The sequence below is a fragment of the Oncorhynchus clarkii genome, chromosome 7 (assembly GCF_045791955.1).
Source record: "Oncorhynchus clarkii lewisi isolate Uvic-CL-2024 chromosome 7, UVic_Ocla_1.0, whole genome shotgun sequence".
NCBI lineage: Eukaryota > Metazoa > Chordata > Actinopteri > Salmoniformes > Salmonidae > Oncorhynchus > Oncorhynchus clarkii.
This window is the reverse complement of record NC_092153.1, coordinates 37674968-37689623: the sequence shown is the minus strand read 5'-3', so window position 1 is coordinate 37689623 and position 14656 is coordinate 37674968. Positions and strand designations below refer to the sequence as shown.

General features: G+C 40.1%; 1 protein-coding gene across 1 annotated transcript in view; it reads right to left on the bottom strand.

Moving 5' to 3' along the window:
* Positions 1–1008: 1008 nt before the first annotated feature.
* Positions 1009–14656, bottom strand: part of LOC139413251 (protein phosphatase 1 regulatory subunit 12B-like) — a 47665-nt gene continuing 34017 nt past the window's right edge. Inside the window, exons 2-7 of the mRNA XM_071160399.1 lie at positions 13951–13967; positions 13577–13688; positions 13265–13369; positions 9813–9872; positions 9588–9638; positions 1009–2453 (exon numbers count right to left, since the gene is read on the bottom strand). Of these exons, the coding sequence (XP_071016500.1) occupies positions 2367–2453; positions 9588–9638; positions 9813–9872; positions 13265–13369; positions 13577–13688; positions 13951–13967 (432 nt within the window). The 3' untranslated portion in view covers positions 1009–2366. The remainder of the gene's footprint in view (positions 2454–9587; positions 9639–9812; positions 9873–13264; positions 13370–13576; positions 13689–13950; positions 13968–14656) is intronic.

The following is a 14656-nucleotide window of genomic DNA, read 5'->3' as shown; positions in this document are numbered from 1 at the left end:
TCAAACATAATTTGTATCTGTTGTGTTGGGTTGGCCAGTATTGGCCCATTACTAAGTCAGATGACAGTACTACACAAATGTAAGTCCAAGTACTGGACCTTCCTTAGACTGTTTAGTGACAGGTTCATAACTCACCGCATAGAAGTCAAAGCATGGACTTGTAGCCCTCTTTCAATACCTCTTATATATTTGTACCCTGAGTAGACCTCTGCTTGCTGTCATTCAATGCTTAATATAACAGTTAAATGTGTCTTTTTTGTAGTATGTTGATCAAAATAAGAAGAAAAGCCATACAACTTGAGCACTGAAACATTAGAGCTCATCTGTGAGGTCAGTAACCAAGCCTAAAACACCTCTTAGGTATCTATACTCTGAGCAAAGGTATATTGCTACTCATATAAAAAACCTTATAGAGATATTAACAGAGTGGCTGGTTCAGACATTATCACTTTCCTATGACAGAATAGCTTAAAAATGATCTACCGAATAAGTATATTTATATGTGAATTATATTATATGTGTTCCCATCACCTGTGCCAGCTCTGTTGGATTTTCACCTCACATTATATAATATGTGTTTTGCTTATATATAGGTACTTAACATGATAATAGTGGTTATGTTTACCGACATTATTGGCATGACTTTGAGTTAATATTGTAAGATATACATGCCTCTGCATGTATTACATCCAATGACTGCTTGGCTTTTTGGGATGATCAAATACATACCTATGTTCGGAAAAAGTTGAAATGAACCTTCAGTCAGTCGTATAATTTGCACATGGAATGCAAAACAATGTTTTATGTTAGCATAAAGAGCCAATAGCAGAAAAATAGTGAAATGTTACTCGATTGCAAAATTACGTACATTTCTCCATGCTCTTAATACACCGATTGCAAGTATACATCTGATTTATTTAACCCATATAACCCATACAGTATAACCTCCATTCCAGTTATGCAGTTATTACTCAAATTATGAGTTTAATTGTGGTGATGAATGAATACTGTTACTTCCTCACATGTTTTCCGGATCCCTCCTATTGAGTATGCTTGGGTTGATTATGATTGTTTTATAGACCATTATTCTGTCCATTTTTAAAAGTTGTATTTGCAATAGGACCAATAGCGCCTGTGTTCTTCTAACATTTTCTCAGTGAACAACAGAAACTGAGTGGGTTTTTTCAAATTACTGCAATGCAGGCAACAAAATCCCTGTCTTCCTGGGTCTATGGAACTCTTTTGAGTATGAGGCGGACCCAAACAGTGCAGAGCTACATTCGCAATGCAATACTGCCAACCTTGCTGCTTAAAAAAAAAAGAAATAGGGTTCCTCTTTATGCATAGCGTTTTGATCCTCCATGGCCACCATACTTCACGACTTCCAAAGAACTGTTCCCCTTTGCCTCTCCTCACTCCCTCCTCTCCTTCTATACTATTCAACAACATGGACAAGGGAAATGCTTGAACGTGATTGTTTTTTTTGTCTCGTTGTAGAGGTGTGCGTATGTGTGTGTGTGTGTCAGTAGTTGTGCCTTTTGTGGATTGCATGATTTATTTCCCTACCAACAAACATGTTGTTGTCCAGCAAAAATACTACATATCCTCCAGCTCTTGTATCAATATATCAGTCAATGTGATATTATTAAGAACCTCAAGGGAACCAAAACATGGAATGTCTCCACAGACGTATCTATATGTTATCATAGGAAATAAAGGTCTTTTAAGTATGCTCGTCTTGCGTCGTTTGTAAACAACATAGTCTTTGTATTACATTTTCAAATTCACCTCTCCATATAATCTTTACCTGCTTTATTAGTGCTTACAAATGTGTACCAACCCTGGTTGTCGATCATGTCATACATACTGTAGGCCTCTGCGGTAAGATGCATTACCACACATTACCATTTGATGACAGTGCATACAAGAGATTGGATTGGATTGCAGCGTCGAAAAGGATTATAAATCATTTATACAAGGCTCAGGAGACTTTTCAGGTGGTGCAGTTTAAAAATAAACATGAAATGTAATTTAGTTACTTGGAACATCATAATATACCAACTGTTACACCAGTTCATAGATTAGACATTCGTACAGTATAATGTGCTGTGACGATATGAGTATGCATTATAACAATCCATAAATACATTTTTTTTTAAAATGCTAATATGCTAACTGTGTGTGAACTATCTGTGTACAATACAACCATCAACAGAGGAGAAAAGTGAAAGGGGCATCAAAAAAGGATTTAAAGTTGGCGCCCATCTGTCATTCCTGTCATGATTTGAATGTAGCGGTGGTTGGTGGTTGGTGATGGTGTAGTTGGGGTAAAAATTGGAAATAATTCTTGGATCATCCTCTTCCTCTCACTTGGACAGTTTACTGATGACCCGGATTAAGGCTCCGTTCTCGTCCTTCAGTCTCTGGTTCTCATTCTGCAGCTCTGTCTGGATCTGTGGAGGACAGCAGACAACAAGCAAACAGAGCAAACAGAGGAGGGTTAGGGCAGGGGTTACTGAAACATAACATCTACGTGCTGTACTGTTTGTTAAAGGGAAAGCTAAAAGTTGAAAGTATACCAATTCAAGCTGATTTACAAAACTCTAGTCCAAGTGTGATATACAGAACAAATGACAATGACTGACACATTCATCGCCCCTCTCTCCTCCGAGTGAACTGGGGACATACTTGAAAACATAAGCAACCATTTAGTTAAATGGGTTCTCCAGCTCAAAATGTGTATTAGCCAATTAAAATCGTTAACTTTGACCACTACCTACATGTACAAATTTCCTCGACTAACCTGTACCCCTGCACACTGACTCGGTACTGCTACTCCCTGTATGTTGGCCAGGTCGCAATTGTAAATGAGAACTTGTTCTCAACTTGCCTACCTGGTTAAATAAAGGTGAAATAAATATAGCCTCGTTATTATGTTACTTTTTATTATTTTTTGCTTTAGTTTATTTGGTAAATCATTTCTTAACTCTTTTTGAACTGCACTGTTGTTTAAGGGCTTGTAAAGTAAGCATTTCACAGTAAGGTCTACACTTGTTGTATTCGGCGCATGTGACAAATAAAGTTTGATTTGATTTATTGTGACAAATTCTCAATTGTAGCTTGTCCCACACATAAGCCCTATGCTAACTTCAACAGGTGGCACTGATTATATCCTGGCACAAGTGCATCAGCCAATTAAAATATTTGAAGTAGTTGGACATGTTCCTTAACATACCTAAGTCCAAAATAATGTTCTGATAATCAAAGCAACTATCACATGTATTTGACCCACTGGTCAAATTACTCTCTGTGTAAAGTGCCTAGTCCTCGTAATTGTCACAGATGGTGGAAGGGTTCGAATCTCGGATGAGTCCACTCGCCCCTCTGAAATGTTTATTTCCATCCATTATGTTAGCGTGGAGTTCTTGACTCGGACTAAAATAAGTGCCTGTATTTATTTTGTGTGCAGGTACTCTTTATATTTAGGTGCAGGAACTGCACAAATTTGTGGTGCCGTTACTCAGTTCCGGTGTCTAATAATCACATTGAATAGGCTATATTACATGGATGTGTACACCTAAATTAAGGCATTTTTAATCATCTACTTCAGCATATATGCAATATTTTACGCAAAAAAAACATGAGCATTACAAAGTGTGCATCAGGTAATGTGCACTCTCGTCATCATCCTACAGATGGCAGTATTCTAGTTATTTTAAAGAAGTTTGCAGGACTCAAAATCAACAGTCTTAATGTTGGAAGACAGTTGGCTGTCATTATGATATTGTTTTGTAGGGTACACTTACATGGAGGCTAAATGCTATGCATTGTTATAATCATTCACTTCGTCACATGCGTTTTGAATTGAGCATAAGGACTGGCAGTGAACAGTGTTTTCCTCAACCAAAAAGCGAGGGGGGATCAAACCCACGGTTAAAGTGCACTATCAATTGCAAGTTAACCGCTTTAGCAGTATGTACCACAGAGAAGCGATGATGACAATGATATGGCTACTATTTGATAAAAAAACTTGAAGAGCCTTATGGATTTAATGATGTACAATAAACTTACACATTGTAAGGACCTAATTTATGTGTGAAATTGATCAACAAAAATGTGGGAATTTGTCATGTTTGAAAATGTTGTCTGTCACTTGTAGCCTAGTCAAGTATGCATCAGTTCAATATTGACACATGACATTTTGTTACAGACCAATTTAACAAGTAAACCTTGAATTTGTAGGTTTAATTTCTCTCTAGTGGCCAGGGTTGACCTATTTTAAGAAATGCCATTGGTTGGTGGATATAAAGTTTAAGATCTTTCATAGGCTAATGAAAAAGTTAGCATAGAGCTAACGTGTGCCATGTTATGTGCTAATGTGTGCCATGTTATCTGATGGGACCAGCTACAATTATGCGTTCTATCACATGCAAGTAAATCAATGCCTTTCATTGGCTGATACGCATTTTGAGCTGGAGAACCCATTTCAATTTAAATGGTTGCTTATGTTCGCAAGTATGGCCCCACAGTGTTTGCCCACAGAGATATTATATATTCAGTTCAGTGTTCCATCTTTATTGAGAGCTCTCATTCAGAGATAATAAGAGGTTGTTGTCTGTACCCTCGTGTATGGAACACTGCAGATACTTGTGGCAGTAGTGAATGCAGGCAAATACTAATGGCTTGCTCACTCGATGAATATCAAATCAAAGCACTCTAACAAGCCACAGCCAACAGGGCATAATGGTTGACAAACGATGTCATCTTAGAATATCACAAAGGAGTCCATTATAGGGAATTGGGTGCCATTTGATAGACAGTAACACTATAGTACCAAGTCACATCCCAGAGCATCTCCTGATAGTTCTTGTTCTTCATTTGTCTGCAGGGCAGCTTTGTGATAACTGGACCTCTGTGGAGAGTGTGTTTTGGGAATATGTTCTGTCTCTGCTGTGGCTCAGTTTAGTCTATTGGAAATATTCTCAAGAGAGACAAGAGCTGGCAATAAGCTGCAAGAAAAGGGCCCTGAATTGGTCAAACAATGAACAACTCTCGGTATCAATTCGGTAAATTCAAGCAGGTTGGTATTTACCAAGTTTAATCAAATTTTATTGGTCACATACATGTGGTTAGCAGACGTTAATTCTTGATGCACCCATCCCGTTACCGGGATCATTTTCGTCAATATCCGCTGAATTGTAGAACGCCAAATTCAAATTAAATTACAAAAAATATTTAATTTTCATGAAATCACAAGTGCAATATAGCAAAACGCAGCTTAGCTTGTTGTTAATCCACCTGGCATGTCAGATTTCAAAAAAGCTTTTCGGCGAAAGCATTCCAAGCGTTTATGTAAGGACATCTCTCTCAGCAGACAAAACATTAAACAGCTTGCACCCAAGTAGATTGGTCACGAAAGTCAGAAAAGCAATAAAATGAATCTTACCTTTGATAATCTTCAGATGTTTGCACTCACGAGACTCCCAGTTACACAATAAATGTTCCTTTTGTTCCATAAAGATTATTTTTATATCCAAAATACCTCCATTTGGTTGGCACGTTATGTTCAGAAATCCACAGGCTCGAGCGGTCACAACCGAGCAGACGAAAATTCCAAATAGAATCCGTAAAGTTCGTAGAGACAGGTCAAACGTTTTATAATCAATCCTCAGGTTGTTTTTACAGTATATAATCAATAATATTTCAACCGGGACTGTAGCTTCTTCAATAGGAGAGAGAGAGAGAGAAAATGTCTGCCCCACACTGTTGCGCATGCAAAACGCTGCTGGCACCCAGCCATCCAATGACGCGATGTGATCTTTCTCGCTAATTTTTCAAAATAAAAGCCTGAAACTATGTCCAAAGACTGTTCACACCATGGGGAAGCCATAGGAAAAGGAATCTGGTTGATATGCCTTTAAATGGAGCGAAGGCAGGCAATGAAACAGAGAGCTTTCAGGAAAAACAGCACTTCCGGGTTGGATTTTCCTCAAGTTCTCGCCTGCAATATCAGTTCTGTTATACTCACAGACAATATTTTGACAGTTTTGGAAACTGTAGAGTGTTTTCTATACTAATCTGACAATTATATGCATATTCTAGATTCTGACCTGAGAAATAGGCAGTTTCATTTGGGTACGTATTTCTTCCAAACATCAAAATACTGCCCCCTGCATTAACCTGTTGAATGTAGGGGGCAGTATTTTGATGTTTGGAAGAAATACGTGTAGAGAGTGTAGTGAAATGCTTGTGCTTCAAGATCCGACAGTGCAGTAATATTAAACAAGTAATATAACAATTCCACAACTACCTAATACACACAAATCTAAGTAAAGGGATGGAATAAGAATATGTAGATATAAATATATGGATGAGAGATGACAGAGCGGCATTGACAAAATGCAATAGATGGTATAAAATACACTATCTAGATATGAGTAATGCAAGATATGTAAACATTATTAAAGTGGCATTATTAAAGTGACTAGTGATCCAGTTATTAAAGTGGCCAATGATTTTGAGGCTGTATGTAGGCTGCAGCGTCTCTGTGTCAGCTGTTGAACAGTTTGATGGCCTTAAGATAGAATCTGTTTTTCAGTCTCTCTGTCCCAGCTTTGATGCACCTGTACTGACCTTGCCTTCTGGATGGTAGCGGGGTAAATAGGCAGTGGCTCAGGTGGTTGCTGTCCTTGATGATCTTTTAGGCCTTCCTGTGACATCAGGTGCTGTATGTGTCCTGGAGTGCAGGTAGTTTGCCCCTGGTGATGCGTTGTGCAGACCACACCACCCTCTGGAGAGCCTTGCGGTTGCCATACCAGGAAGTGATACAGCCCGATAAGATGCTCTCAATTGTGCATCTGTAAAAGTTTGTGAGGGTTTTAGGTGACAAGCTACATTTCTTCAGCCTCCTTCACCCAAAATGTCTGTGTGGGTGGACCATTTCAGTTTGTCCGTGATGTGTACGATAAGGAACTTAAAATTGCCACCTTCGCCACGGCTGTCCCGTTAATGTGGATGGGGGGTGTGCTCCCTCTGCTGTTTATTGAAGTCCACGATCATCTCCTTTGTTTTGTTTTGTTGACGTTGAGTGAGATTGATTTCCTTACACCACACTCCCTGTAGGCTGTTTCGTCATTGTTGGAAATCAAGCCCACTACTGTTGTGTCATCTGCAAACTTAATGACTGAGTTGGAGGTGTGCATGGCCACGCAGTCATGGGTGAACAGGGAGTACAGGAGGGGGATGAGCATGCACCCTTGTGGGGCCCCAGTGTTGAGGATCACAGAAGTGGAGATGATGTTTCCTACAATTGCACAGGGCGGGGTTGAGACCCATGCTCTCAAGCTTAATGACGAGCTTGGAGGGTACTATGGTGTTGAAAGCTGAGCTGCAGCCAATGAACAGCATGGGATAGGGCAGTGTGCAGTGTGAAGGCGATTGCATCGTCTGTGGACCTATTGGGGCGGTGTGCAAATTGAAGTGGGTCTAGGGTGGCAGGTAAGGTGGAAGTGATACGATCCTTGACTACTCTCCCAAAGCACTTCATAATGACAGAAGTGAGTGCTACTGGGTGATAATCATTTAGTTCAGTTATGTTTGCCTTCTTGGGTACTGGAACAATGGTAGCCATCTTGAAGCATGTGGGGACAGCAGACTGGGATAGGGAGAGATTGAATATGTCTTTAAACACACCAGCCAGCTGGTCTGTGCATGCTCTGAGGACGCGGCTATGGATTCTGTCTGGGCCGGCAGCCTTGTGAGGGTTAACACGTTTGAATGTCATACTCACATCGGCCACAGAGAAGGGGGGAGGCCACAGTCCTTGATAGCGGGCTGCTTCGGTGACACTGTATTATCCTCAAATAGAGCAAAGAAGGTGTTTACTTTGTCTGGAAGCAAGACGTCGGTGTCCGTGACGTGGCTGGTTCTCTTTTTTTAGTCCATAATTGCCTGTAGACCCTGCCACATATGTCTCGTGCCTGAGCTTTTGAATTGCGACTCCACTTTGTCCCTATACCAATATTTTGCTTGTTTGATTGCCTTGGATGGTATAACTACACGGTTTATAATCTGCCATATTCCCAGTCATCTTTCCATGGTTAAAATGCGATAGTTCGCGTTTTCAGTTTTGCGCGAATGCCGCCATCTATCCACAGTTTCTGGTTAGGATAGGTTTTAATAGTCACAATGGGTACAACATTATCTAATGCACTTCCTTATAAACTCACTCACTGAATCAGCGTATAAATCAATGTTATTCTCTGAGGCTGCCCGGAACAATTCCCAGTCTGTGTGATCAAAACAATCTTGAGGGGTGGATTTCGATTGGTCAGACCAGCATTGCATAGTCACGGGTACATCCTGTTTGAGTTTCTGCCTATAGGATGGTAGGAGCAAAATGGAGTCATGGTCATATTTGCAGAAGGGTGGGGGAGGGCCTTGTATGCATCGCGGAAGTTAGAATAGCAGTGATCCAGTGTATTGCCCGCACGAGTGTTACAATCAATATGTTGATTGGATTTAGGTAGTCTTGTTCTCAAATTTGCTTTGTTAAAATTCCCAGCTACAATAAATGCAACCTCAGGACATATGGTTTCCAGTCCAGTGAAGTTCCTTGAGGGCGGTTGTGGTATCAGCTTGTGGGGGGATATACACAGCTGTGACAATAACCAACAAGAATTATCTTGGGAGATAATATGGTCGGCATTTGATGAAGGAATTCTAGGTCAGGTGAAAAAAAAGGACTTGAGTTCCTGTATGTTGTTACAATTACACCATGAGTCGTTAATTATGAAGCATACACCCCCGCCCTTTTTCCCAGAAAGATTCCGTCGACGCAACGCATAAAGAATCCCGGTGGCTGTAACGACTCCGACAACATATTCCGAGAGAGCCATGTTTCCGTGAAACAGAGAATGTTACAATCCCAGATGTCTCTTTGGAAAGCAACCCTTGCCCTAATCTCGTCTATCTTGTTATCTAGAGACTGGACATTGGCAAGAAATATACTCATAATCGGTGAGTGGTGTGCTCGCCTTCAAAGTCTGACCAGGAGGCAGCTCCGTCTACATCTTCTGCGGCGTCGTTGTTTTGGGTCGGCCTCTGGAATCAGATCCAATGTCCTGTGTGGTGGTGCGAACAAAGGATCCACTTTGGGAAAGTTGTATTCCTGGTCATAATGTTGGTAAGTTGACGTCGCTTTGATATCCAATAGTTCTTCCCGGCTGTATGTAATAACACTTAATATTTTCTGCTCTAACAACGTAAGAAATAATACATTTTAACAATTTAAAATACTGCATGATTTCCTAAGGACTAGAAGTGAGGCGACCATCTCTGTCGACCCCATCTTGCGCCATCTTGGGATGACTCGTACTGGAGGAAGCTCTGTAGGGTAGTCACTAGCTGGCACAGCCACAAAGTTATGAAATTTTAAACCTAACCCTCTCAACCGTATGCCTAACCCTTACCTTCAATTAATACCAAAAAGCACATTTTTGTTTTCATTAATTTGTACAATATATAACAAATTTGGATTTTGCAGCTGGTCCATATCTAGAGGAAATTGATGAATTCTGGACAGATACCTTCACTTCATCTTCCATGTCTGATATCTTCTTCTGAAGGACACGTGTTTCCTACAGAGAAGAGATGACACAAGCCACAATGAGACTAAACATGACAGGGCTATCAGCCTGACCATGACATGAACTAATAAAACAAAATATAATCAAATAGACATGTTGTACCAGAACAAGAGAGAAATAAACAGAAAGTGCATAGGCAAACATCTTATGAAATGAGGATCTCACCCGTTTTTCTTTCTCAAGCATGGACCTCTCATTGGACCTCTCAGTCATTGTGATCTTTCTCTGCAATACAAAAGTCCAAGGTTAAAATAGTGACAATGAGAACAATCCCTGAAACAGCAAACATTTCTCATATGAAGAGTTTAAATCCAAAACGCTATATATCCATTTTCAGATGGAGTCTATTGACTCACCTGTGAGTCAATCTAAATAACATAAGAAAACACCCATCAAAATCTGTCAGTTTAAGCTAGAGATATCAAACACAGCTGTAGCTTGGCCACCTTCCACCGCATCCGCCTATGGCGGCCTTCCGAATCTGAAGTGGAAGGTGGCCGAGCTACAGTGATGTTTGTTAGTTAATGAGAACCTGAAAATCGGTCTTCTCACAGAAAAATGAAATGTCTGTAGTGTCCGAATGGTTTGGCCTAGAAAACTAATATGACCACTCTAGGGATAAATTACTCTCGCGATGGAGGGGGGGGGGGGGTTCAACTTTGTTCCATTTGGAAATTAGAGCTCTACCTAGCGGTTGAGAAGCCTAGAGATGATCGTATTAGCAATGGCACATTAGAAGGGCAATTTGCCTAACATAAATTACTTTAGTTCTGCTTTCATAGGTAGGTAGGCAATGTTAAATGAGGGCTGATGTGAAATTTGGACACATTATAGTAATTTTGTGTGACCAAAAAATGTACAGTTAATTACATTTAAATGAATGCGTTTTCAGGTGGTTTGTAGTGCAATATCACCCAAAGTGTTTTTCTTGAATTTCAAATTAGCTACTGTACATGTTTCCATCATGGTTCCCAAATAACGGAACAAAGAGTAGTTTTCTATTATAGCATTTTTTGTATTACTATTTACCATATTCTCATTCCTAACAGGAATGATGCAATATTCATTCCTCAACAACTGAATTCCTACCTTTTATCCCATGTCTTTGGTGACTGATTGAGTTTTCTTACAGTCGACTTATTGGCCAAAGTTAGAGTGCCACAACACTGAACTGCAGCAACCCAAAAGGTTACAAATTATGTTAATTGGTGCAGGAGGGCTGGGGAGACGAACATCCAAGTTCAAATGAAGATTTTTTTCATATCTAGTTCTAAATCCATTGTCAAAAAACATGCTCAAGCAACCGGTTGAGAATAGGGTTAAAGAACTTATTAAAGTGATTTGTGTTTGTTCATGACAGAAATGTATTTGCTTGAAATCTACAGTATCACTTGAAAGTTTCATTTCAGGGAGACAAATAATCATGTTTTGTTGCAAAACACTAAATATCCACCTGAGCCTCACTCAGACAAATAAGTATTACTTGTAGGTTTTACACAGTCAAATGTGACAAGTAATGTTAAGGAGAAATTGACAATATATACATTTCTGGCATTAAAGTAAAAAAATAATAATTTTTAAATGTATCAATAAAGTAATATGAGGTATGTATATAAAATATTTACATTTGCCATTTTTAGCAGATGCTCTTATCCAGAGTGATTCATTCATTTTAAGATTGCTTGGTGAGAGACATCCACATATCACAGGCGAATGAATATACAGGATACAAACATTCCATTCCAGCTAAACAATGGATAATTAGAGTTTTGCAACAAAAGCCATTTTAATACACAATTAAAATCTATGAATAAAAAAAAATCTGAGAACAGTAATATTTTACCCACACATGAAGGTAAGTCATAAGCAATCATTTATTTTGAAAAAAAAAACACAATTGTGAAAGATTTGTGGACATAGCATTTTTGGAACAAAACTCTTCAATATTTACCTTTGAAAACAAACATGGTACTGTACTTCAAAAATACCAATTCCCAAGCATTTCTCTGGGAATTATCCAATGCCTTTTACTTGCATAATCTGTCATGGTTCTCACTCCTGCATCTTTCCTGATTTTATTGTGCAGTGGTCCATGTAATAGGATTTGGAAGAGTTACTCCACATTGTATTTGACAAGAACTGTAAGTTGGGAATCACAATGATAAGTCATGACATGGCACAACCGCCCATATACACTACAAGTATGTGGGCACCCCTTCAAATTAGTGGATTAAGCTATTTCAGTCACACCTGTTGCTGACAGATATAAAATTGAGTACACAGTCATGCAGTCTCGAAAGACAAACATTGACAGTAGAATGGCCCCTACTGAAGACCTCCGTGACTTTCAACGTGGTACCGTCATAGGATGCCACCTTTCCAAAAAGTCAGTTGGTCAAATTTCTGCCCTGCTGGAGTTGCCCCGGTCAACTGTAAGTACTGTTCGTGTGGAAACGTCTAGGAGCAACAACGGCTCTGCCTTGAAGAGGTAGGCCACACAAGCTCACAGAACGGGATCGCCGAGTGCTGAAGCGTGTAACTCGTAACATTCGTCTGTCCTCGTTTGCAACACTCACCACTGAGTACCAAACGTCAGCACAGAAACTATTTGTCGGGAGCTTCATGAAATTAGTTTCCATGGCCGAGCAGCCGCATATAAGCCTAAGATCACCATGTGCAATGCAAAGCGTTGGCTGAAGTGGTGTAAACCTCGCCGCCATTGGCGGAAACGGGTTCTCTGGAGTGATGAATCACGCTTCACCATCTGGCAGTATGGCGGACGAATCTGGGTTTGGCGGATGCCAGGAGAACTCTACCTGCCCCAATGCATAGTGCCAAATGTAAAGTTTGATGGAAGAAGAATAATGTTCTGGAGCTGTTTTTCATGGTTCGTGCTACAGTAGGCGCCTTTGTTCCAGTGAAGGTAAATCTTAATGCAACAGCATACAATGACATTCTAGACAATTCTGCGCTTCCAACTTTGTGGCAACAGTTTGGGGAAGGCGCTTTCCTGTTTCATCATGATAATAGAAATGGTTTGTCGAGATCGGTGTGGAAGAAATTGACTGGCCCGCACAGAGCCCTGACCTCAACCCCGTCGAACACCTTTGGAACGCTGACTGTGAGCCAGGCCTAATCACCCAACATTAGTGCCAGACGTTTGGGGAAGGCGCTTTCCTGTTTCATCATGATAATAGAAATGGTTTGTCGAGATCGGTGTGGAAGAAATTGACTGGCCCGCACAGAGCCCTGACCTCAACCCCGTCGAACACCTTTGGAACGCTGACTGTGAGCCAGGCCTAATCACCCAACATTAGTGCCAGACGTCACTAATGCTCGTTGCTGAATGGAAGCAAGTCCCCGCAGCAATGTTCCAACGTCGAGTGGAAACCTTTCCCAGAAGAGTGGAGGCTGTTATAGCAGCAAAGGGGGACCAACTCCATATTAATGCCCATGATTTCGGAATGAGATGTTCGACGAGCAGGTGTCCACATACCATGTAGTGTACGTATTCATTGGACTCTTCTGCAATCTGGTCATTTTCATCCGTGTTATTTGATTTTGGGATGGTTTGAACTACTTTGTGTGGCGGATGAATACCAGTTAGGGATAATCACCTGTGTGACTTTCTCCAGCTGAGTCTGCACCAACACCAGCTCCTGTTTGCTGCCCTGAAGCCGGGACTTGAGTCTCTCATTTGTAGACATGGCCTCCTCGTACATCTGCAATATAAAAGATGCAACAGCAAACAGACACAGAATATCATAACATGCCACAGTATTTTACTACTACACTTTACTTGAACCCTCTGTCATAAAGGCTACATAATACTTTCATTATCATGACATAACAGATGTCACAACAGATCATTAGCTACCTACGCCAGTTTGCTAGCTTTAACTGTTAGAGAATTTTACATTACAGGTCACCTTCTTATAGTCAGTGCATCCTGCCTCTTCCTCAGCCTTTTTCCGAGCTGCCATTCTGTTTTCCCTGCGAGCGTCATACGCTTCTCGGTCGTAAGCACCAGACGAGTCCAGTCTGAGGTAAAGATAACAAATGACTGAAACTACTTCACTGTGCCAGAGCTTGATCATCAATATACTTTATATTTCACCTCTATTTAACCAGGTAGGCTAGTTGAGAACAAGTTCTCATTTACAACTGCGACCTTTTGAGCCGAATTGTAATAAAAAGGTCAGTTGCAAAGGAGGCCTGAGTAATAAAGTTGGCTGTTAGGATATGCATGAACGCCTGGTAGTGAAAATCGTTGAGAAAGTGAGCTGAGATGAAAGCAGCTTACCTGGACACTCTTTCATGCTGAAAACAAACAAAAAAGATATGTCACTTACAAAATGCATAAAACATGAGTAGTTTGAATGATCTTCAACACTGAGGTGTAATGGCTTCTTCCTGGTTAATATTGCACCCTCAGACCGTAACTTTTGCCTGGGACTGTATTTTAAATCAACCTATGCTTATTATTGGGCTTTAATGAACATGAATAAAATAGGCACTTGTTAGGACAGATGACACTTGTAAATGACCCCTATGTTCAGAACCATTGATTGTGCATTCTTTGGGGTTTCACACATATTTCACCCCAGCGCCATTCATTTAAAATCAAAGTTTTCAGTGAAATACCATGAGAACATTTAGTTTTGATAGCAATATATCAAATAATGATAACATGACAAAATGGACAGTCTAAGTAAATTCCATACAGTATTTGACATGCAATTTATAAAAAATATATACAGTGGGGAGAACAAGTATTTGATACACTGCCGATTTTGCAGGTTTTCCTACTTACAAAGCATGTAGAGGTCTGTAATTGTTATCATAGGTACATTTCAACTGTGAGAGACGGAATCTATAACAAAAATCCAGAAAATCACATTGTATGATTTTAAGTAATTAATTTGCATTTTATTGCATGACATAAGTATTTGATACATCAGAAAAGCAGAACTTAATATTTGGTACAGAAACCTTTGTTTGCAATTAGA